The 23,256-nt window shown below is 35.5% G+C and overlaps 2 protein-coding genes across 2 annotated transcripts; both read right to left on the reverse strand.

Annotated features, from left to right (window-relative positions):
* Positions 1-54: 54 nt before the first annotated feature.
* Positions 55-6,748, reverse strand: LOC101742036 (deoxyribonuclease TATDN1). Its single transcript, XM_038017618.2, has 6 exons — positions 6,374-6,748; positions 5,763-5,942; positions 4,962-5,145; positions 3,130-3,333; positions 2,507-2,716; positions 55-196 (listed from the first exon to the last, which is right to left on the reverse strand). The coding sequence occupies exons 1-6, from the start codon at positions 6,405-6,407 to the stop codon at positions 91-93; spliced, it is 918 nt and encodes a 305-aa protein (XP_037873546.1). The 5' UTR covers positions 6,408-6,748; the 3' UTR covers positions 55-90.
* Positions 6,749-12,577: 5,829 nt separating this feature from the next.
* serpin-9 (serine protease inhibitor 9) lies at positions 12,578-19,779 on the reverse strand (the record flags this gene model as incomplete). Its single annotated transcript, NM_001044065.1, is given in 10 exon segments — positions 12,578-12,650; positions 12,652-12,760; positions 13,533-13,665; positions 13,917-14,129; positions 14,712-14,852; positions 15,046-15,144; positions 15,759-15,959; positions 17,060-17,203; positions 18,372-18,475; positions 19,747-19,779. Coding segments are annotated over 10 exon segments (1,206 nt in total). The 5' UTR covers positions 19,769-19,779.
* Positions 19,780-23,256: the final 3,477 nt, after the last annotated feature.

Here is a 23,256-nt window from a genome sequence, read left to right on the forward strand (position 1 = left end):
GGCTAAGCTCGGCTCTCGCCAAACCCGCCCAGCTTAATTGAATAACTACGAAAATGTATAACAACACTTAATAGTTTATTTAATATTTATTTACAAACGATCAGGAAAAAACATTTTGTTCGTATTCTCATAAATGGCAGCTGCTAATTCGTCAGCGTCGTCTCCGCGCACTGCAGCCAACACCTCGAGTACGTTCCTGTAATTGTACACGCAATACATTGCATTGGATGTTCTTACTGCTGAAGAAATAGGTAGTTTTCCAATTTTTTTTATTTTTTTATTACTTAGATAGGTGGACGAGCTCACAGCCCACCTGGTGTTAAGTGGTTACTGGAGCCCATAGACATCCACAACGTAAATGCGCCACCCACTTTGAGATATAAGTTCTAAGGTCTGAAGTATAGTTACAACGGCTGCCCCACCCTTCAAACCGAAACGCATTACTGCTTCACGGTAGAAATAAGCGGGGTGGTGGTACCCATCCGCACGAACTCACAAGAGGTCCTACCACCAGTAATTACGCAAATTATAATTTTGCGGATTTTTGATTTTTATTACACGATGTTATTCCTTCACCGTGGAAGTCAATCGTGAACATTTGTTGAGTACGTACTTCATTAGAAAAATTGGTACCCGTCTGAGATTCGTACACCGTTGCATCGCTTAAGACGAATGCACCGGACGTCTTATCCGTTAGGCCACGACGACTTCACGACGAATTACAGAGCATAATGCGACTCAGTGACGCACAATGCCGAATTATGCTGAAGCTTAATTGGAACGTGAATTAGTTTTCAAATGAATCAGCAGAGTGCGCTAAGTTAGCACAGTTTTAATTAACATTGATTATTTCTAAGAAACTACGACGAAACGAAAGCCTTACAATTTTTTTCAACATTAAATAATATTACTAACGATAATATAAACAAAATTTCGATCAATGCCAACTTAAAGAAAAAACACTTGTCAATTTTCTGTCACTGAGTCGGTATCGATTGCGAGTATCACGCGAGAGCAGTACTTTTGAGAGTGCTCGATTGTGCGAGGCGTTGCTGTAGTTGGAACATTCGACGTTGAGCATTATGCCGCATAATGCGCTCTTGTGCTGTAATTGGAAAACTACCACTAGCACTACATTTTCATCAAGTTCGAAGTTCGAAGTCGTCGTGGCCTAAAGGATGAGACGTCCGGTGCATTCGTGTTGAAGCGATGCACCGGTGTTTGAATCCCGCAGGCGGGAATTAATTTTTCTGACTAGTGGCCCCGCTGTAGTCGAGATTCGACTATAATTAATTGAAATTATAAGTTTAAACATTATGGTTCTATTGTCAAACACTATTATAATTCGATAATATAATCACAGTATTCGCCAAAACTGTACTATAGATCAATAATATTAAAGACAAACAATATTAATCTATTTTCAATTCGACCATAGACCATAGACCACTTTAACAATAACAAAAGTTTCCCAATTGACAGTAAACAAAAAGTATATTTTTATGTATGTGTTGTGTGTCTAATACATGGTAGTGTGTGTAATGTTTTCTTTATTGATTTAAAGTTTCTTTTATGCATTATTTAAAAAAAAAATTTGCATTGTGCACTCCTTCTCTGTATTCTCTATATTCTTTCTCCGCGCGGGTAGGTACCACTGCCCTGCTTATTTCTGCCGTGAAGCAGTAATGCGTTTCGGTTTGAAGGGTGGGGCAGCCGTTGTAACTATACTGAGATCTTTAGAACTTATATCTCAAGGTGGGTGGCGCATTTACGTTGTACATGTCTATGGGCCCCAGTAACCACTTAACACCAGGTGGGCTGTGAGCTCGTCCATCCATCTAAGTAATAAAAAAAATAAAAAATCAATTTAAATATCAAAAATTCAAAATCAAAAAAATAAATAATTTTACACATACATATTTAAATAGAGGGGTGAAAGGTTATTTAGTTTAAACACAAAGTAAATAATATTTAAGCGACATTTATCTTTGTAATTAAAGGTGCGTCTTATTGGTTATTAACATCGACAGCAGGTTGATGTTTTTAATTGAACTTTAATTAAATTTACCCTATTTGAATAGGGTAATAGCTCAAGAAGCTCAAGAAGTTTTTTGTTATGACATTTTTTCCACACTTAAAATTTTAAATGGCTTTCCTGTAAAGTTGCAAAAAATGTCCCTTAAACCGAATAGCCTTTTACCCCTCGATATATTATTCTAAAATCCATATCCGAAACAGAAGTGGTGGAAAGTATCCTAAAAATTTATAATAAAAAAAAGCGTGTATAGAAAATTCATTTTCTTTACGATCTTATACATCACTGACATATACGCTTTGGTTACCCTTAATTCAATTATAATTTTATAAAGTACTCATTTTGAAGTCATCTTCAAACATCTAAGCAAACACATTTTAGAAGTAAAATAATAAAAATTAAGTTCAGATTCTTTAAGTACGAGTTGCCTCATGCGCCAAAAATAATTTGTTAGAAAATTTAAATACTCACACTATATTAACGGGCTCGTTTCTACCCTTGACCTGAGCGTTCCTCTGTAGAGAATACTTTGTCTTTTTTACAGTCTCAAACTTCGTGTTGACATGACAATAACCTGGATGGGTGGGTTTTATTTCGCACCACGGACAGTCGGTTTCGATCATGAGTTTGTCTCTTGGCATTTTTGAAGCAACTTCAATATTTTCTTTTGAACGGAGGGAACTGAAAAACAAAATTATTTATTTATTTCAAGTGCTCGACACGTAACTGGACTTCGCTTTTTAATTAAGATTTATATTGAATTTACAATAGAATAAATAATAAAATACATGTATCTTTTCACATGACGTTTACAGAATAAACTTACTCCCGAAATTTCGGCGTAGGTAGGAGAAAATATTAATGACTATACTTTTATTAAATTTTAACATATACATAAAAATAAGTAGGTAATTATAGTAATAATTTCTTTAAATGATTACGTAAATTACAAATGGTTTTATTTTTTTTATTTTTTAGAGCAATCATTTAAATAAATTTTATCCTAAATGTCAGTCACATTAATATCTTTAGAATTTTTGAAATTACAACAAATTAGAACTTAGAGCCTATAGGCGCAATCTCGATTGACTCACCATCCATTAATGCCTATAGATAGGCCCAACTCCAGGATTTTCTGAAGGTCTTGCTCTGATCCATCAAAGGAATGCACCACCCCGCCGATAATCTTGTCTCGATTTCTACTGATTATTTCAATCAGGTCATCAGCTGCCGCTCGACAGTGAAGGAACAACGGCAGATTGTACTCCAGACTCAACGGAAGTTGCTTCTCAAAAAATCTAAAAAATAAGTGTACTACTATGAATCTGTGTGCTTAGTGCGAGTTTTTTAACGTTTTCGATAGCGTAAAAGTTAACTCAAATTTGTATGAAGATGAAACGTTTGTTTGAATGAATGAAACACGATAGTGTAATAAATATAGTGTAATAAAAATCAAACACGCAAAATTATAATTTGCGTAATTACTGGCGCTAAGACGTCTTATTTATTTATTTATTTATGTACACACAGAAAACAAGACATAGTACAGAGTAATAGGAAACATATGTACAAAGGTACTGCTTATTTCTTTAAGAAATCTCTTCCAGCAGACCTGCGAGAGGATAATGAGAATAATAATAAAAAGTGATAAGTGTGTGTAGAACAAATAACACATAACTAAAATAACAAATACAACATGAGAATTATAGTAATGCACATACACATAGCAAGTATTATAAGTAACACAGTAACACTCGTATATACGAAGAGTATAGAACTATTATCATTCGGTTGATGAGAGATAAAATTGTTTGACCTTGTATTGAGTCCGCACGTCTTGTGAGTCCGCACTGGTAGGTACCACCGCCCTGTCTATTTCTGCCGTGAAGCAGTAATGCGTTTTAAATTTAAATTTGTTTAATTAAAATTAATTTAAAATTGAGGTCAAGCTTAGCTGCTTACGCTCACCATTCTGTATATATGTTATTTAAAAAAAAGGTTAAATTGATTAGCCATTGTATTTTCTACTTGTGGAACCCATCATACCTTGCTGTGACTATCACTAACTGTATGAAAACCAGCAGTTTCTGGAAACTACTCGTAGTATTACATATATTATAGCTTATTTGTTATTTTGATAATAAGATATTTTTGTAATGTTGCATCAAGAACCGTGTGGTGGTTTTTGCATTAAACTATAACAAGCATCCTGTTACTATATTTTCATAAATTTGACATTCATAATATTAAGGGATTTAATAATACTAGTGGTCACCTGGTAGTCGAAACTCATCTACACTTTATACTTCTATAATCACACTTATCGCCAAAAATACACTATAGAAAAATATTAATAAAGACAAACAATATTTAATCTATTCTCAATTTGACCACAGACGTCAAGAACAAAAGTTTGACAATAAATAGTATGCACGCATGTGTGCGTCAAATACATGGTAGTGTGTGTAATGTGTCCTTTATTGATTTTACGTATCCCTTACGCATTATTTAAAAAAAATATTAGATTTGTGCACTTCTTCTCTATATTCTCTATAATAATATTATAAAGAGGAAAGATTTGTTTGTTTGTTTGTTTCGAATAGGCTCCGAAACTACTGGACCGATTTGAAAAATTCTTTTTCCATTAGAAGCCGACATTGTCCCTGATGAACATAGGCTACTTTTTTTTAATTTTTTTTTTGATTTCATGTGTGTTTTAATGTTTCCGAAGCGAAGCGAGGGCGGGTCGCTAGTTCTCTATAAATGTGGAAAATTTCATTCTCCTCCGTCCGCGCAATTTACGTAAAAAGGGATACAAAGTTTTTGCTTTACGTATTAATATATAGATTAATGTAATAATAATATGTTATGCTGTCTATTTATTTTATTATAAATTTCAAAGATCATAAATTATTCAATTACCTACTTTAGTTGCACTTCCTTCTCACAAAAGTGAAACCTTTCATAATCTAGTCCACACTCTCCTATAGCCACAACTTTGTCCTTGTTTCCTGATATGAGATCTCGCAGTCCTTGTAGGTAGTCATCAGGATTGGATAGAAACTCACTGCACCTGGTTGGATGACATCCCACAGTTGTGAATAGCTTAGCTGAAATTTATTTGATATCTTTCATAACTGTACTAGAGTTAATACTGTTATAGCCGTTTAGTTGCTGAGCGAGAGCCATTTCTGAGGTTGAATAGCAGAATTTCATCAGGCGCCATCTTATAGGGAATAGTTCTTGGTAATGTCTGTATACCCATTAACTCTGCCAATGCCGGTCCCAATCCGCCGGATTAGTGGAGTAGCCGGATAAGTGGAGGTTTCAGTTGCAATTCAACCTTTCCACAGTAAAACAGTCAATACTGAATGTCTGGTGGTGGTTAATTAGGACCCAAATAAGACTTCAGCAGCTTCGAAGTACTAAATTTCTTCCAAAAGCTTTGCTGTGAAAGGACATGAGCATGGATGACCCCACCATGTGTATTTTGCCAAGAAAGCCTCGTGAGGTCATGACCCCCAACATTGAGGATTATCAATGCAAGGAAGAGTATACCTATTACAACCAAGTACACAAAGGTTTGACTGCATTCCAGAGTTGATTTTGAAATGTTAATGCATATAGGAAATAGGCAGGGTGGTGGTACCAACCCGTGTGGATTCACAAGAGGCCCTACCACAAGTGATATGCAATATAATAAATGTGTTTGTAGCACATTACTTACAATCTGTCCTAGACAGCTCGATTGCTTTTTTACTGTCTTCAAGACTCCCTCCAGTAACAATAATTTTGTTGATGCCACTAGTCCAAGCTCTCTCTAGTACCACGTCCAAATCTGGATCATGTTTTCTAGACCCATTATATTCTCCTTTATACATATCATCTGTTAGGTTAGCACCAATGTCTGTTGACAAAAAATATTGTGATTCTTAAGCATGTTTATGAATAGAAATATATTTGTCACTTAGGTTTAAAGCTTATGAACAGAGACATTTCTGAATAAATATGTATATTTGCATTAATGAGTTCTATATTACACAAGTAACTTTGAGTATGTAACAAGTTTTCATATTTATATATATATATATATATATATTTATATTGTTTTATTTTCTAATCACTTGGTGCTGATAGTTCGCCGTTTTATTAACTGGATGTGAATGCCGTTGCCCCCTTGACCAAGAGAAAATTGAAGCCTCATCTATTTCTAATGTAGGGCAAAATATTAGAAGTTTAGAAAATAGACACAAGTACAGACTGAAAATAAGGGTATTCTGGCCAGATTTGTAGTGAATTCGAATTATTTTAATTAAAAATTAGATGAATAACCTTTACCTATATATTTTCTTAACGCACTCATCCTTCTCATTTAGGTGATAATACAGTTTTATTAGCTTTTATCTCTTGATTATGAAGGATGCTCAAAATTATTTAAATGAATTACTGAATGAGTTTGCAAGATTTTATCAGTTTCCTAGATATTGTTCATTAAATTGATCATATTGCTCACTAATATGTAAGGTATATAATTTAAAGCAACATATTAATGGTACACAACTTAATTTATAAAAACACGTTAAGTCAATAATAAATTAATAATAATGATATGGCTGTGTGCAACGCTCGAATATATAGTGTATAATCTATGGTGCAACGCATTAGCACATGTGCAACTGTATAATCTATGGCCTATGGTGTCTACTAGCATAGATTATACACTTAATATATTTTCTAACTCAGACGACGCAATTTTATTTTTCTTAAATGGTGGAGGAGCTTACTAGTGGTAGGACCTCTTGTAAGTCCGCACGGGTAGGTACCACTGCTTGTTTCTGCCGTGAAGCAGTAATGCGTTTCGGTTTGAAGGGTGAGGCAGACGTTGTAACTATACTGAGACCTTAGAACTTATATCTCAAGGTGGTTGGCGCATTTACGTTGTAGATGTCTATGGGCTCCAGTAACCACTTAACATCAGGTGGGCTGTGAGCTCGTCCACCCATATAAGCAATAAAAAAAAGTTGACAAGTTGACATACTTAAGCATAAGTTCAAGCTTGTAGGGTCGCCACATAGACCTTAGGTTTCCTACTTCAGTGGGTCGCCACCAATGGCCCCTAGCCGCCATTTTGGAAAAAGGGTTTCGCGCTATTTCTCATAAACCAACAACCCTGCAGAAAATTTTGTAGGACATTATTTGTAGCAAATTAGCTTTTCTACAAGTTTATTCCTATGACATTTTATTGTAAAATGGACAATTTATGAATAAGTTTTCGTTTGGGGGCTATAACTATATTTATGGTCATTTTACAATATAATGACGTGACGAACGCACATTTGTAGAGGGCTTTTTAACGGATAATTCCAGCTACAAATTTGTTAAATTTCGTTAATTTATTTGAGTTTTACAGCGCTTCAAATTTGACCAGGTTTTTAAATATTCGCAAGAATGCGATAAAAATGAACCGTTAGTCTTAGTTTTCTATTATATATATTTTTATTCATTTAATATCGACCCTTTTCCTCACCATAAAACATAAAAACCATTGATTTTTATAATACACTTCCTAAACAGAGTGTACATTTATGAGAATTCTAAGTAGATAGAAAATTCCTAAGTACCTCTTGGGGCCAAATGAACATCTGCCTGCTATTACTGTTATCACTATAACTTGTCCTAGAATGTTCAGGTGTTTCTTCCCTCTCTCGTTTCTATTTCTACACCCTAAACCTATGATTCTGTATCTATCGTAGCAGAGAATATTGACATTCTTCTCGTGCTCGCATCATTATGAAGGAAGCAATCCAGTTAATTTTTTTTAATACCTACAAAAGAGCGTACAATACTGTCCTTCAGATTTTATAGGTAGTGAAATAATTTCAAACAATCTTTTAGTAGTATGTGTGTATATATATATATATATATATATATATATATATATATATATATTTTTTTCTTTTTCTTTTTCCAATACAACTTCTGCCACATCACAACAAATCCACAATTGAGTCGACTATTATCAAAGCCGGCAATGTGACTTTTGGACAATTATTGGTAAATCAGAAAACGAATTATTGACTTTGTATTCCATTGGCAGTCACAAAACTCTTCTGAACGACATCTTAGATAAATAACAGGTTAAGTTAATACTTTATTTAATGCAGGTTTTGAACCGTATTCTTTGAAGGAGACGATTATATTCAAATCAATCTTTATTAACATATCAATAACATTTTTTTGTCCAAATGCACAGATTGCCACCTTTGATAATAGACGACTCAATTCGAGTACCTATACTTTCCTTCCCATGCTTCGAATCGCTTGACTATTTTGACGCTTTTCTTTGTAGTCAATAGATGTCGCTGTTTCGAAACTAAATCGCGGTATAGAGATATGTTAAATTTTATTTAAGTTAATTCCATGCCATGAACTCTGTCTTGAGATATAAGGTTTAAAAGACGCACAGTGTTTTCACTGTGCTTGTTTTTGAAGAGGAATTGTACCTTTGTTTGTATGAATCCTTAATTTGGTCATGTAATTGAGTAGAGGTGTAAGAGTCAGAGTAACGAATATTAAGTAATTAAATAGACTTGCGCAAAACATCACTTGCCAGTGTAATGTGATATGACATCACTTTTACAGACAGGTGATATTACTCGAAAACATTACACATCACTCTTAACATTACTCGGTGCTAGACGTGCGCTAATCATGTTCGGAACTGGATTGAACATGACATCGTTCTTTTGAGTGTCGGAACTAGTTCCAGTAAACATGTTCGCGGAACTGTTTAGTTTCACGAACATGTTAAGTCTAGTAGCTGTTTGTAGTTTGTAGCTGTTTAGTTCCGCGGACATATTAAGTCTAGTAGCTGTTTGAAGCTGTTTAGTTCCGCGGACATGTTAAGTCTAGTAGCTGTTTGTAGTGTAGCGAATCACGTATTAAATTATTATTAATTACACAATATTTTTCAAAAAAGGTATTAAAAATACAATTTTTTATAAACACTATATAAAAATAGATTGCCGCTTATGGCAATTATTATTGTAATTATTATTTTGTAAGGTTTTTAGTTTTAGGTTCATTGTTACAGCTGGTTGCATAATTTATTAATGTACTGTAATTACTTTGTAATAATTTCAATTACTCTACTACTTTCATTATTTTTCCATGTATTGTACGATGCACCGGAAACTATAACCTATAATTGTTAATTAAAATACCACGTTATTCTGATATACAACGTAAATTGAGCTCGTTGTAGCCTTACAACCTTTTTCCCATAACCGAGATACCGAATAGCGAAAGTGGTGAATGTTTTAAAATTCTCGAATTTTGAATTATGATTTTCTAAGAAATGGTCTACAAACACTTAAGGTTAAGTGCTCGTAGGAATGATGCATGGTCAAGGTCAAAATCCATAGCAAAACATTTTAATTTATTCAACTATCGACTGTAACACGTAGGTCGTAGAGCATAACTTCAATATTAATAAAAATGTAATATGAAAGAGCTCCACACGCAGTTTCATGCACTCGCTCCATCTCACTCTCTCGTATTCGTGCCATATGTCGCCTTATCTCTTTACGTGGACTCGTGTCGGTTCGAGACTCGTTCGGGTGGACTCGCCGCGCCACGCCTCCGCGCCGCGCGGTACCTATGCTCTAATCATGTCCGCATGTCCGTCATGTTCAACGCGTTCGTAGTTCCTGCATAACAGTACACTTGGAATGGAAATGGAACTGTCTGAACATGTTAATTTTGACAACTCGGATTGAATGATATAGTTCCATATGAGGACATAGTTCCAGGAACTATTTAGGTCCGGAACTACGCATGTCTACTCGGTGCGTTCAATAGATACTGTGACGACGAATACATTGTATCTATACACCCGAATCATTACTTAAGTGATGTGTTCATACACATCACTTAGGTAATGATTCGGGTGTGTCATTACAGTAGTGTATTACAATACAAAGTATGAACTTTGTATTGTAATACACTGTTATATTACTTGACAGAGATTGACTTACTTAATAATATAATAATTTTATTTTTTACTTAATATAATTTATTGCGGGATGAACGGATTTCATATGGCGACTTAGACTGCAAATTGAGCTCGACAATAATATTAATATACGAGAGCAGTAGATGCATTGTTTCGGCGCGGTCTCCTCAAAATGCATCCAAAGAGGACTGTACTTTCATTTAGACGCCGTTCTTTCTTTCACTTATTAAACACGCATTAAAACAAATAATAAAACTATTTTCAAACAAGTGCTTAAGTAATTCAAACACAAAAATTAACATGAAATATTACTAAACAATTACGAGCGACTAGCGATTTGACAAAAGTTGCGAATTAAAAATTAAGTAAGTACTTGCGGGGAACTACTGGCTGGCCGCATGAAAAATATAAACACAAATACCTATATTAAAATTCAGACGTACCATAGGTATAAAAATGTACCTAGCGGCCAGGGCATACGGTTCAAAATCACTAGGAATAATTCCGTGTCGCTTGCTCATTTATTTTGGTCGATCGGTCTGTCTCGCTCGCTCGGTTCCGTTCGTGTATTAAGCAACATTACACGACAAAGAAAGAAACATGTTGGGTGATAGTGTGATGTTTGTTTCCTTCGCGTAATGTGTGATGTTGCATTACATCGTAGGGTAATATTACCCGAGTAATATCACTCGCATTACTTACACATGTCTAATCTATACACCCGAATCATTACTTAAGTGATGTGTTCATACTTTGTATTGTAATACACTGTTATATTACTTGACAGAGATTGACTTATTTAATAATATAATAATTTTATTTTTTACTTAATATAATTTATTGTGGGATGAACGGATTTCATATGGCGACTTAGACTGCAAATTGAGCTCAACGATAATGTTAATATACGAGAGCAGTAGACGGAAAATTTTTAGTTGAGAAGAAATCATTGAAAATAATTTTTTTTTCATGTTCAAGCAGCCAGCTGACGTATAATCCACCATGTTATGACCAGCTGCCTTTTTTTTTCTTAAAAATACTAGGTTAACTATAATCTGACAAAATTTCAAATGGGAGGAAATGACTGAAAAAACTTTTTTTTCTCCATGCATGGGAGGCTGCCACCGCCCGCCCCACCCACGGAGTCGCAGCTGACGGTCGCGAGTATTTATAGTATAGGTCCCTAATGCATTTTACGAAGTTTCGCTCGAGAAGAAATAATTGACCGAAATTGTACTTGGCTCCTGGACTAAAACTGATCCGCATACTTACAACGCGCATTCTTTCGATGCCATTAAGCTTGAGAAATCGTAACTAATACAGTAAATGGTTCACCACGCGTTTGCTTTTATGAATATAATTTGAATAGTTTCATAACTCTTGAGACCAAAAAAGACTGCCGTTCATTGAGACTCAATGAACAAAGATCATGAAAAAGCGGCAGTCAATCAAACATTCAGACGGATAATTCGTTAGGCATTATGCTAACTTTTCGTTTTGAATTATGGTTTGCACGTAAATTCAAGGCTAACCTTGCTCGGTAGCCCTCGCGATTGTATACAACTGCAGAATTATTGCCCAGATTGGTGGCAAGCACGGATTGAGCTTACTGAACTTGGCATATCCTTATGGCTCCTCTTCACAATCGGCCATGATGGGCCAACAAATGATCGTCCATCATCGCCGCCATGATCGGGCAACTCTTCACACAATCGTGAACGTTCATTTACTGACTGTCTACTGATATGTTAAGACGTCTGGGTATCGATGATGGAAATCGAGGGGATCGCGGCTGCGGCAATATTTTTAGTTAGCTCATAATATAGTCATTTAGTTAATGTGCGCGAAAAAAGAATTGTGATAACTTTTTTTATTGCCCTTGTAGACAGACGAGCATACGGCCCACCTGATGGTGAGTGGTTTCCGTCGCCCATGGACTTCAGCTATGCCAAGGGCAGAGCCAAACCGCTGTCTACCGATAATTATAAACAAGATGGAGGAAGAGAAGGTGGTCGGTGGTGGCTATCAATCGGAACAAACCAAGGTCCACGCAACCACGCCGATCATGCGCGATGATGGCCGACCACACACATTTATGCCCTCTACACTATCGTGAGTTTCTATAATCGCCCATCATGGCTGATAGTGAAGAGGAGCCATGAGTTTCTGTAATCGCCCATCATGGCCGATTGTGAAGAGGAGCCATTAGAGATACGTTGCGGGTCCAACAATTACGAAACTATTTAGGTACCTACTCATGCACGTGCATGTTTTGAACTTAAATGTTCTGTTTTACTCTGAATTCTGGACTATACGAAAGTGTGGTAGTATTTATTAGTGTGATCTTTCACCAAAACACCGGCAAAAAAACATGTGGCGTTCTTTCTTACACTTTTCAGCAACGGCAACGGCTTAAACACGCCCTGTAAATCCTATTTATGTTTATTGATGTAGGAATGAAAACCATACCTAATAGTGTGGACGTACGCACATCAAGAACTTGTTGTACAGAAAAGACCGAAAAATAAAAACAAAAGCGTTTATTTATTATCCATAAATAATCAAAAACAAATGCAATTTTTAATGTGTGTGTGTCCCAGCAAAGAGTATCTTGTCTTCGTGAAGAATTAGGAACAGGAATGGATGGTCTACTTTGAACGGTAGAGATGGTGGCGGTCTGGATAGCGAAGATGTCGGCACGGCAATCAGCCCTGATAAAAAAATGTTAATTATTTATTATTAATATTTAAACTAATATCAAATTTATTAATATTAAACTAATATTAATTAATATTAATTTAAACTAATATTATTATTATTAATATTTAAACTAATATTATAAAGCTAAAGAGTTTGTTTGTTTGTTTCGTTGAACGCGCTAATCTCAGGGACTACTGCTCTGATTTAAAAAAATCTTTCAGTGTTAGATAGCCCATTTATAGTGGCTATAGGCTATAGGCTAGCACTAATAAAGAATGTTTCAAAATCTTTTTTTTTTTGAGCTTCCGCTACGTGCGCTGCGGAAACGGTTAGTTTCGCTAAAATAATGTATGACAGAATTGTCCTTTCATTTTACCATTCATCTCTAAGCACTGCTAGTGCGAGTTATGTTTTTTAAAAAAAAAAAAAATTAATTTCCAATTCTGTTTTTATAAAAAAAAAAGTTTTTACTTGCAAGGTCACTGTGTTTGCAAAATGTATAATTGCTTAGTTCGAATAGATATTTTAATGTTATTTTAAATCCTGGATTGGCCGATGAGCCTTCAGACGCCTATGGCAATACCAGTGAGCACAGAAGTGGAGACAGTATTACCGAAGGGTGCAGATAAAATACATGCCGTTTATCAATATCATAGACACGAAGTACAAATCATTTTTCATAGATGTTTTTCTCGACTTTTTGATCGATTTTCATATGATTTTTTATTATCTATGCCAAAAAACGGCGATGTTGTCATCAGAGATCCGCAGTGATTATCTCACCTGTAAAAGCTCCTGCAGTAGCGCCTTCTTCGTCGACTTTCACGAAAGCTTCTTGGAAAGCTCTAGAGACTACAACTTGGTCATTCTTAACAATGCCAGGTGCTGGCTCTTGGAATATCTTTGACACCCCAACCTATTATTAAAAAAAACAGTTTTATAAAAAGTATGATTTTTGCAATTTTCAATTTTTTTAAGCGCCAAAAATTTTTTTTGCGGGCTTAGCATGGATACACTTTCCGAAAAAAGAAAATTCTCATTTTATAAACACAACATGGAATTTAAAATTAGGTAGATATTTAATGTAGTAATAGCAATAATATGCATTTTAATCATAAACTTTTCACACTTATGATGCATAAAAAAGACCATTACGCGTAATCTTACCTTAGGTAAAATAATATTAAGGTCCAGTCCGCTGCGTATTTCGAACTTGGGTATCTCTAATTCGATGTCTCTGCCGGCGGGAGATAGATTAAATACGTCTTCAAGTAGACCCTTTTCAGCAGCTTTCTCCAGCACTGCAGGTAGTCCGTCAATTTTGTCGGGCAGAACCACGACCATACGGAATCCTGGCTCCTTATACGGTAACTCTATCATCTGAGAACATTATGAAGACGTCATTCATGATTTTGCTTGTAGGTGTTGAAAAAAATTAAAAAAAACTTATGTGTGGCTTACACATAAGTTTTTTTTAATTTTTTTGTTGCTTATATGGGTGGACGAGCTCACAGCCCACCTGATATTAAGTGGTTACTGGAGCCCATAGACATCTACAAAGTAAATGCGCCACTCAGCTTGAGATATAAGTTCTACGGTCTCAACTATAGTCACAACGGCTGCCCCACCCTTCAAACCGAAACGCATTACTGCTTCACGGCAGAAATAGGCGGGATGGTGGTCCCTACCCGCGCGGTAGAAAGTGTTGAAAAGCCCACAAATTTTTATCAAATTTAATTTGTTTATTATTTAAATAGCCTATAGTCATAACATTAACGATAATACATTTCAGGAAAAAGAAAGCGCAAAGGCGGAGCATCTAGATTCCTTTTACTATTAAAATATATGTATAAAGAAAAAAATGAACTTCATCACATATGACATACCTACCTACTCAAGTTGAATTTAAGTATTAAACATCAATCGTTTTTATTAAATTTTAATTTGAAGTTTCGTTCTTACCTTTGCACCCAATTCTTCGTTTTCAGTGTAAAACAAAGACTGTAAGAGACGCATTGTCGGTTTCTTGATGGTCGTTTTTTCATCGACGTGGAAATCTTTTTCTTCTGTTTCACTTGCGTTGAACGGAACGTGCCAGTGCCCCTAAAAGTGACAGAAGTTTTGGCGCAATTTCAGAAAATAAAGTAATATTTTACACTTTTGTTAAAATCATTGTATTATTCCATAAACAAATTTGTACTAAATGAACCACGATAAAAATATCAGACTGAAACGATTAGATTGTCATATAAAATAAATTGTTTCAACAATGTAATGGAATAACTAGGTTTATTACCTGGAAGAAAATGACGTTAAACATTGCAACGGCCGTGGCGGGGTCAATTTTGTCTTCGCTGACAGGAGTCTTTATGTGTCCTTGAGTCTGTTCGTCCGCCTGCGAAATCAGTTCAATTAATAATGCTTTTATAACGATTGAATATTTTTAAAATATTACAGTTAGAACCTCGTTTTTTAGGAATTATTTGTGGTTTATTCACCAAAGAGAAAGTAATAAAATAATAAATTTTAGTTGACATGATGATGTAAATTTTATATATGTAGTTGAAATCTCCCTTTCGTCTGTGATCGTCCAAATCTTGGACGCAACACATAGGCGCCCGTCTGTCCCACTAGTCCCACACCCACATTTGAACTTCTAACAGTTGGGTATAAAATTATGGTTTATTCTTTCTAACACATCTAAAACTGTACCCAATGGATGGACCTTCTCTCTCACACATTATTTATGACAAAACAACTGAAGGCGCCTGTGTGAATCAGTGTGAAATTCGAGTTCGGAGGTATCGCACGTATTTGATAATTTTGTGTATTATTTGCTTTTTTTTAAATTTTTATTTGTGAAATAAAAGCTAAAACTGAATTACAATGTTTTTCTTTGCATCTGTTGATTTGCCAAATATTTGAACGTTATTACAATTATTCCGGAGTGATTACAAGTTCAAAACAGAATTAGTACTTAAATAAAATTCATGTTGTCAATACACATACCCAACGGTTGATGATATCAGCGGCATTCTTTGGATCTCCAAAGTTAATGTTGTCCACTTCGCTTCTGAACAGATTCGCTGTCCTGGAGAACGCGTCGGCCAACTTATACTGGTCGGAAACGTATATTTTATTGGCGACAGTCAAGAATTTCGGGTCGAATTCTGCGTAACGCTGATTTAATAATCCGTATGTGTGTGATGACTGAAACAAAAAAAAACAAAGTCATAAATTATAAAACAATTATAAATTTATTATTACTAGAGGTCCCGCAGTAGTCGAAATTCGACTATAATTAATTGGAATTGTAAGTTTGTACACTATTATGATTGTATTTTATACTTCTAAAATCACAAATTTCGCCAAGACTACACTATAAAAAATATTAACCAAGACAAACAATATTTAATGTATTCTCAATTTGACAACAGACGTCAAGAACAAAAGTTTGACAATAAATAGTATGCATGCGTGTGTGCGTCAAATACATGGTATGTAGTGTGTGTAATGTTTTCTTTATTGATTTAATGTATCTATTATGCATTATTTTAAAAAAAATATTAGCATTGTGCACTTCTTCTCTATATTCTCTATAAGTGTGGAAAATTTCATACTCCTCCGTCCGCGCAATTTTCGTAAAAAGGGATACAAAGTTTTTGCTTCACGTATTAATATATAGATAATAGACTCAACATAGAGAAATCACTTTACAAACAAAATGAAACACGAAATGGACTACCTACTAATATTTTTTAGTAGCAAACTAAAGAAGTGCTTAAAGAAGTTATCCAGTTCAGCAATTCACGTCAGTGTATAATTATCACACACTGAAATAGACATGTGAAAACATTAAAACACCGCTATGTACAATACTAGGGAAATAAGTTTGTAGATAGAAAACATACAAATCAGAACAATATATAGATATTAAGGTTATATAAAGTAGGTAAATGGCCGAAAGTAGAAGGTTTTTTTTTGCTTTAAATCTTAATAGAACCGTATCAGTAGTAGTAGGGTAGGGACGCGATGTTTCCATGTTTTAACGTGATTTGGACTGATTTTTTTTCTTTCTTATATGGATGGACGAGCTCACGGACCACCCACCCACCTTGAGATATAAGTTCTAAGGTCTCAAGTATAGTTACAACGGTATAGTTACCCTTCAAACCGAAACGCATTACTGCTACACGGCAGAAATAGGCAGGGTGGTGGTATACCCGCGCGGATTCACAAGACGTCCTACCAGCAGTAAAGCACTTCCTCATAGAATCCTTTGATCGTAATTTTCAATTACAAAACGTTACCTCTTGAGCCTCCCCTCCCCCAAGGATTTCCCTGATCTCTTCCTTGGACTGTGCACCGGCTCCAGACTCGTACAAGGAAAGCAGCAGCATCACGCCGAGAGGAGACGCTATCACATTCTTGTCGTCAGCTAGGTTGTAGGATTCCTAGGTAAACGAGAAATAAATTATCACTACATAGTATAAAACAAAGTCGCTTTCTCTGTCCCTATATCTGTCCCTATGTATGCTTAAATCTTTAAAACTTCGCAACGGATTTTGATGCGGTTTTTTTAATAGAAAGACTGATTGAAGAGGAAGGTTTATATGTATAATAACATCCATTAAATAGTGCAGAAATCAATAATAAATTACAGTTTCCGAAGCGAAGCAAGGGTGGGTCGCTAGTCTATTATAATTCAGTAATGACTTTCGTGACTAGTTTCAATATTTTGTCGACAAAAACTTAACATAGTCGATAAATAAAGGCACAAGTATATAAAGCATTCGAGTGTGATTTCAAGAGTCGTTAGTGCATGTTTTTTAACGTTCTCGATAGCGTAAAAGTTAACTCAAATTTGTATGCAGTTGGAACAGCGCCCCTAGCGGTAAAGGCAGACAAACGCTCCACTTTTAAAAACTCGCACTAAGTATACAGGACTCTACAGCACTAGAATCCATCTTCAAATCTCCAAATCAAGTATACAGAGCGACCTTAGCGGCAACGGCTTGGCCGTGTATTCTGAACGCGATGCTTTGAGTAATGTCGTCTTTTAGTATCATGCAAGTATTTAACTGTGTCATATTCGGACCCAAAGAGAGTGAGCGCTGAACAACATTCACCGACAAAGTCATCATCATCATCTTAGGCCTTACAGCCCAGGGTGGGCCTTAGCCTGGTCCAGTATGTCTCTCCAGACTGCTCTGTTCTGGGCTTTCTCCTTCCAGTTCCTGACACCGATAACTTTGAGGGCGCGCTTCACGCCATCCAACCATCGGAGTTTGCAACCGACAAAGTGCGAAACAACAAACAATCGTGTGCTGGTGGACTTAGATGAGTCCGACATGCGTTTGGTGATTTCCATATTCATTTTCGAAATAATTAATACCTATCTATTAATGAGCAGTAACAGATTTCCTCAAAATAATCTGAAAGCTGTGCTATCGAATCAATGTTAGAAGCAGCGGTACTTAACAAAGAAAATCGATGAAGAACCCATTTCAATTTAATTCATTCAATATTACATTAAATTACGTTGCTCATTACGCACAACTAATCGCAAATTTAAAAGTCCATTTAACACAGAGTAATTAGTGCACATAGATAGATAGATACCTTAAGAATCTTCAAGGAGGTCTTGTCGATGGCATCGCCGAGTCTTGTCCTTGAGAATTCATGACCGAACATGTAGAACGCCTGCGTTCCACACACCAACGTAACTATAGTAGAATAGGGAGTATATTATAATTAATCTGGCCATAAATATTGTTACATAAAAACTTTTTTTTTTTATTTATTGCTTAGATGGGTGGACGAGCTCATGGCCCATCTGGTGTTAAGTGGTTACTGGAGCCCATAGACGTCTACAACGTAAATGCGCCACCCATTTCAGATATAAGTTCTAAGGTCTCAAGTATAGTTACAACGGCTGCCCCTCCCTTCAAACCGAAACGCATTACTGCTTCACGGCAGAAATAGGCAGGTTGGTGGTACCTACCCGCGCAGACTCACAAGAGGTCCTACCACCAGTAAAAATAATATAATATAATATAATAAGATTAACGGTTGACATCGTACAAAATTTTCAAATGTTTACTTTAGCATTTTATTACTTGAGACGAATGTTTAATTATTCTCGGTGAGTTGATGAAAACTAGAAAAGTCAAGAGCTGTGAAACCTTTTAAAGTAGACAAAAAAAGAGTATTGCAAATAACTTTTAATTATCAATAAATAATTCTACCGCTGAAAAGTACATCGTGTAAAATTAGGTCTTAAAATAAAATTTACTTAAAAAAATTAATTAAGTTGAATTAAAATAGGCCTCATGAATCAAGATGTTGATTATTTATGTACCACCCAAGCTTCAATTAAACCCATTCTTATTCTATTCAATTAAACTAATTCTTGTTCAATTTATCTATTTTGATTTTAAAAAAAGTTAATGTTTGTCTTCAGTTAATAAACCATAACTTAAATTGAAACCTACGTCGTTTTAACGAATCATTATCATTATATATTAAATATATAGTATCATTATCACGAATCATCTATAGTTTTCAATTTAAAATTGTATGAAAAGTTTGCATACTTGCTTAAAATATTTATTTTAAAGCCCTCTTGTAATTTGATGTAGTTTATCTGTTCGTCAGTGTACTTATTAAAATAATAAACCGGGAACAAAACACGCACAAAGTCTTTTTATTTCTTCGACCTAATAAACGAATGAAAAATGAACAACAATTTTACAAGATCTCACATACAATAATACCTAATTTTTTGTTTAGGCTTAATCTGATTAACCGTAATGGAGAAATTAACACAATGAACCCATAATATTGAAGTTGCAGACTTTTTAACATATACTTCTATAATCTCATACATATGTATGTATGTTTATCTAATTGATTATTAAATCACTACCTTTTCAAATACAGTATTCGATTCTAAAGAAACTAGGAGCTGTTTTTTTTATTAAAAATATATTCTCACCTAATAACAGTAGTCTATCCATGACGGTTGCGCTGCGACTATACCGGACGAACAAAACTGACCAAACCAGTGTGTCTGCAAGAGCCACTATTTATATATAAGATTTATCACAAAAAATGTGGGGAATTATGTTTGTTTGTAACCTCCGTATTTATAATAAACTAGCTGTACCCGTCCGCTTCGCTGGGCATTTAAAATTAATATTATTATTGTTCACCCCCACAAAGATTCTCATCATTAACGCCCCCGCAACTGGTGTAGGGAGTTTAACACTCATATAAATATTAGCCTATCCATTACGCACATGTATTTTCTACATGGATACCAAGTTTCAAGTCAATCGAAGGCACGGTTCAGTAGTTATAACGGAACATCCGTAAAAACTACTCTAGATTTATATATTTGTAAAGATTGTGCAACGATTTTTTTATTGTATTCTTTAATGAAAATAACAAATATAGTTTTGATCCAAATAAACAATAATTCGCAAAGACAAATATGTTCTCTGGGAATCGATTGCGGTTAAAGACGATGATCCTGGCGAACTCTATGCCGGAGAAAAGCAGATGACGGAATAACTCTTTGGAGCTCTCTCCTTGCAGTGGACTACGACCAACATGATGGTTAACGGTTCTTAAAGATCTTAGGCACCATAACGTGAATCACAAGACTCGGGATCAAAGTATCACATTCGCGTTATCCAAAATAAATACCGCTTAGAGATATGGCTATCCTACAAAATCGAATATTGTGATTCGCGTATGTACTAAAACCATAATTAGGGAGAGGTATCAATTAAATGAAATTACTCTCCCTGACAGAATAGATGAGAGGCAGCGGCCTGGCTCTGCCCCTGGCATTGATGACGTCAAGAGCAACGGTAACCGTTCACCATCAGGTGGGCTGTATGCTCGTCTGCCAACACGAGGAATAAAAAAAAAGAAGTTGTGGGCATAGAGTAGGTATTTCGAGAAAACTGATGTGGCCTCTTCTGTTAAACACGAGACATGCTCGAGATTGGGAACGTGGCTTATCAGTTTGTTTTGTCATACTATTGAACTTTTCTATAAGAGATAACCTGCACAACGTGAGTTTTGTTTATAAAAGCTCTTTGTCGGCGTTTAACATAAATTACGTAACTTTTGGCGGGCATAATCGTTAAATGAACAATTTGACATATTATGTGACACAAACTGTCGAAGACCCCAAATTAGGATTATCTTGTAAGTACGTTTTAATGTTTTAATGTGTGTATTATAGGTGTTTAATGTAAAAATCTTCAAATCTGGTTACATTAATTCAACTAGTAATATGGACTTACAACTCTTTTTCTATATCTATATCTATACTAATATTATAAAGAGGAAAGATTTGTTTGTTTGTTTGTTTCGAATAGGCTCCGAAACTACTGGACCGATTTGAAAAATTATTTTTCCATTAGAAGCCGACATTGTCCCTGATGAACATAGGCTACTTTTTTTAAAAAAAAAATTATTTTATTTTTTTGGTTTTATGTGTGTTTTAATGTTTCCGAAGCGAAGCGAGGGCGGGTCGCTAGTTAGTAATAACCGTAAAAGGAGGATGTATAAAAATTAAGAAAAATCAATCAGATTTGAAGTTAGTGATTAAGCAAAATTGTTCGCTCGCTGTTTTTTCTTTTAATAAATTTTTGGGTTAAAAAGTGTAGTTTTAACAATAGGATTCACGGATAGATCTTTTTTCTTTATCAGATTTAATACATTTAATTGCACATGCAATTTTCATGTGAAATTATTAGTCATTACTTTTACAGTTTGATATCGCATTTTTAACTGTCCACAGAAATCCACAGTTTTCGTGATCATGGACGACTCGCGTGAAACCGTAAAAAAATAATCCAGAGAATGAATTTCTCGTGAATCCAGGGCCGTTAAGTAGTCTTGTTCATTTTGTGTTAACAACAAAGGTATAGATGCGAGTCCGTGACCTTAGTGCCTGTTCACGTTGACTCGCGGGCGCGGTGGCGGGCGCGGTCACGAAATATCAAACATATCGACGCTCGAAAGGCAAACGTGACTAAGCGACAATGCGTGAACTTTACAGTAGACTAATTTAAAGTTGATATACCTGAAAACAAAATTTATTTTAACGAATCTAGCTGTAGTAGAATCTAGCTAGTAGCTGTAGGATTGAAATGATTTTAATAGACCTAGAAATATATTTTTTTTGCACATCGAATATGGTTATTGCCTATCATTTTTGTACAAAGCAGTTATTGTCGTTTAGTCACGTTTGCCTTTTAAGCGTCGATATGGCGTATTATACAAGAAGTGTTCACGTACAAAACGCACGCGCGGTCTAAGTAGCGGGCAAGCTAGCGACTGGTGCTCGCGACAATAACAAACGTGCGAGTTGCATTTGTGTGTTCACGTCGAACTAGCGGCGAAGCGCGCGATTCACTCGCGACGTCGCCGCGTCGGGTAAGTTCGACCAGTTTGAACTTGTCGCTAAAAACGATATGTCTTTCAATACAGAAGAAATATGAATAAAGTATGAAATTCACCATACTTTTACTGGTGGTAGGACCTCTTGTGAGTCCGCGCGGGTGGGTACCACCGCCCTGCCTATTTCTGCCGTGAAGCAGTAATGCGTTTCGGTTTGAAGGGTGGGGCAGCCGTTGTAGCCGACTTGAGACCTTAGAACTTATATCTCAAGGTGGGTAGCGCATTTACGTTGTGGATGTCTGTGGGCTCCAGTAACCACTTAACACCAGGTGGGCTGAGAGTTCGTCCACCCATCTAAGCAATAAAAAAAAACCGTTCTCTTTCTTTATTAATTTCATGCACACCGATTCTAATTTTTATCATCTGCTACTATGAATTTTCGGTTAAAAAAGATCGTCGTCCATTTTTTCAATCTCTAAAAACAGTCAAACTCGCCCAAACGCCTGGCGGCCAATGTAAACACGAACTCGCTACGTCTATCGCGCCCGCACTCGCCGCCGCGCCCGCGCCTTCTACGTGAAAAAGCACTTAGTTACCCGAGTGGCATGGCGGCTTGCGTTTGGCGATGGCTACTACACAGATACCTATACACGTTCTTCGATTGCGTCTTCAAAGGCTATTTTTTTGAACATGTTTTTTTATTGCAACTAATCCATCAGTCGTAAAAGCGGCAGATTGCCTATCAATGTTTCTTGTTGGACGTAAAAAGTTGAACGCACTGGTAACGACTTCTCTATCGGCATCTAAAAAATTAAATAGTGCTGAGTATTTACCTTCGGATTCCAGAGTGTGATGGTAGATATTTTGCTTAAATAATTAAGTTAAATGAAAAAAAAAACGAATTTCAATTTTTCAGTACAAATCGGGAATTTCATACTTTAACCCCTAATATGTTTATGTATAAAAAAATTAATTTGATACATGTCAACCCACATAATGTTAGGTTAAATATGTATAGGAAGCGATAGGCCCCGGTTTCTTGTGTATAATTTAAGAAATACAAAATACACAATAACAGTATATATAT

Source organism: Bombyx mori, chromosome 19, assembly GCF_030269925.1.
Source record: "Bombyx mori chromosome 19, ASM3026992v2".
Taxonomy (NCBI): Eukaryota; Metazoa; Arthropoda; class Insecta; order Lepidoptera; family Bombycidae; genus Bombyx; species Bombyx mori.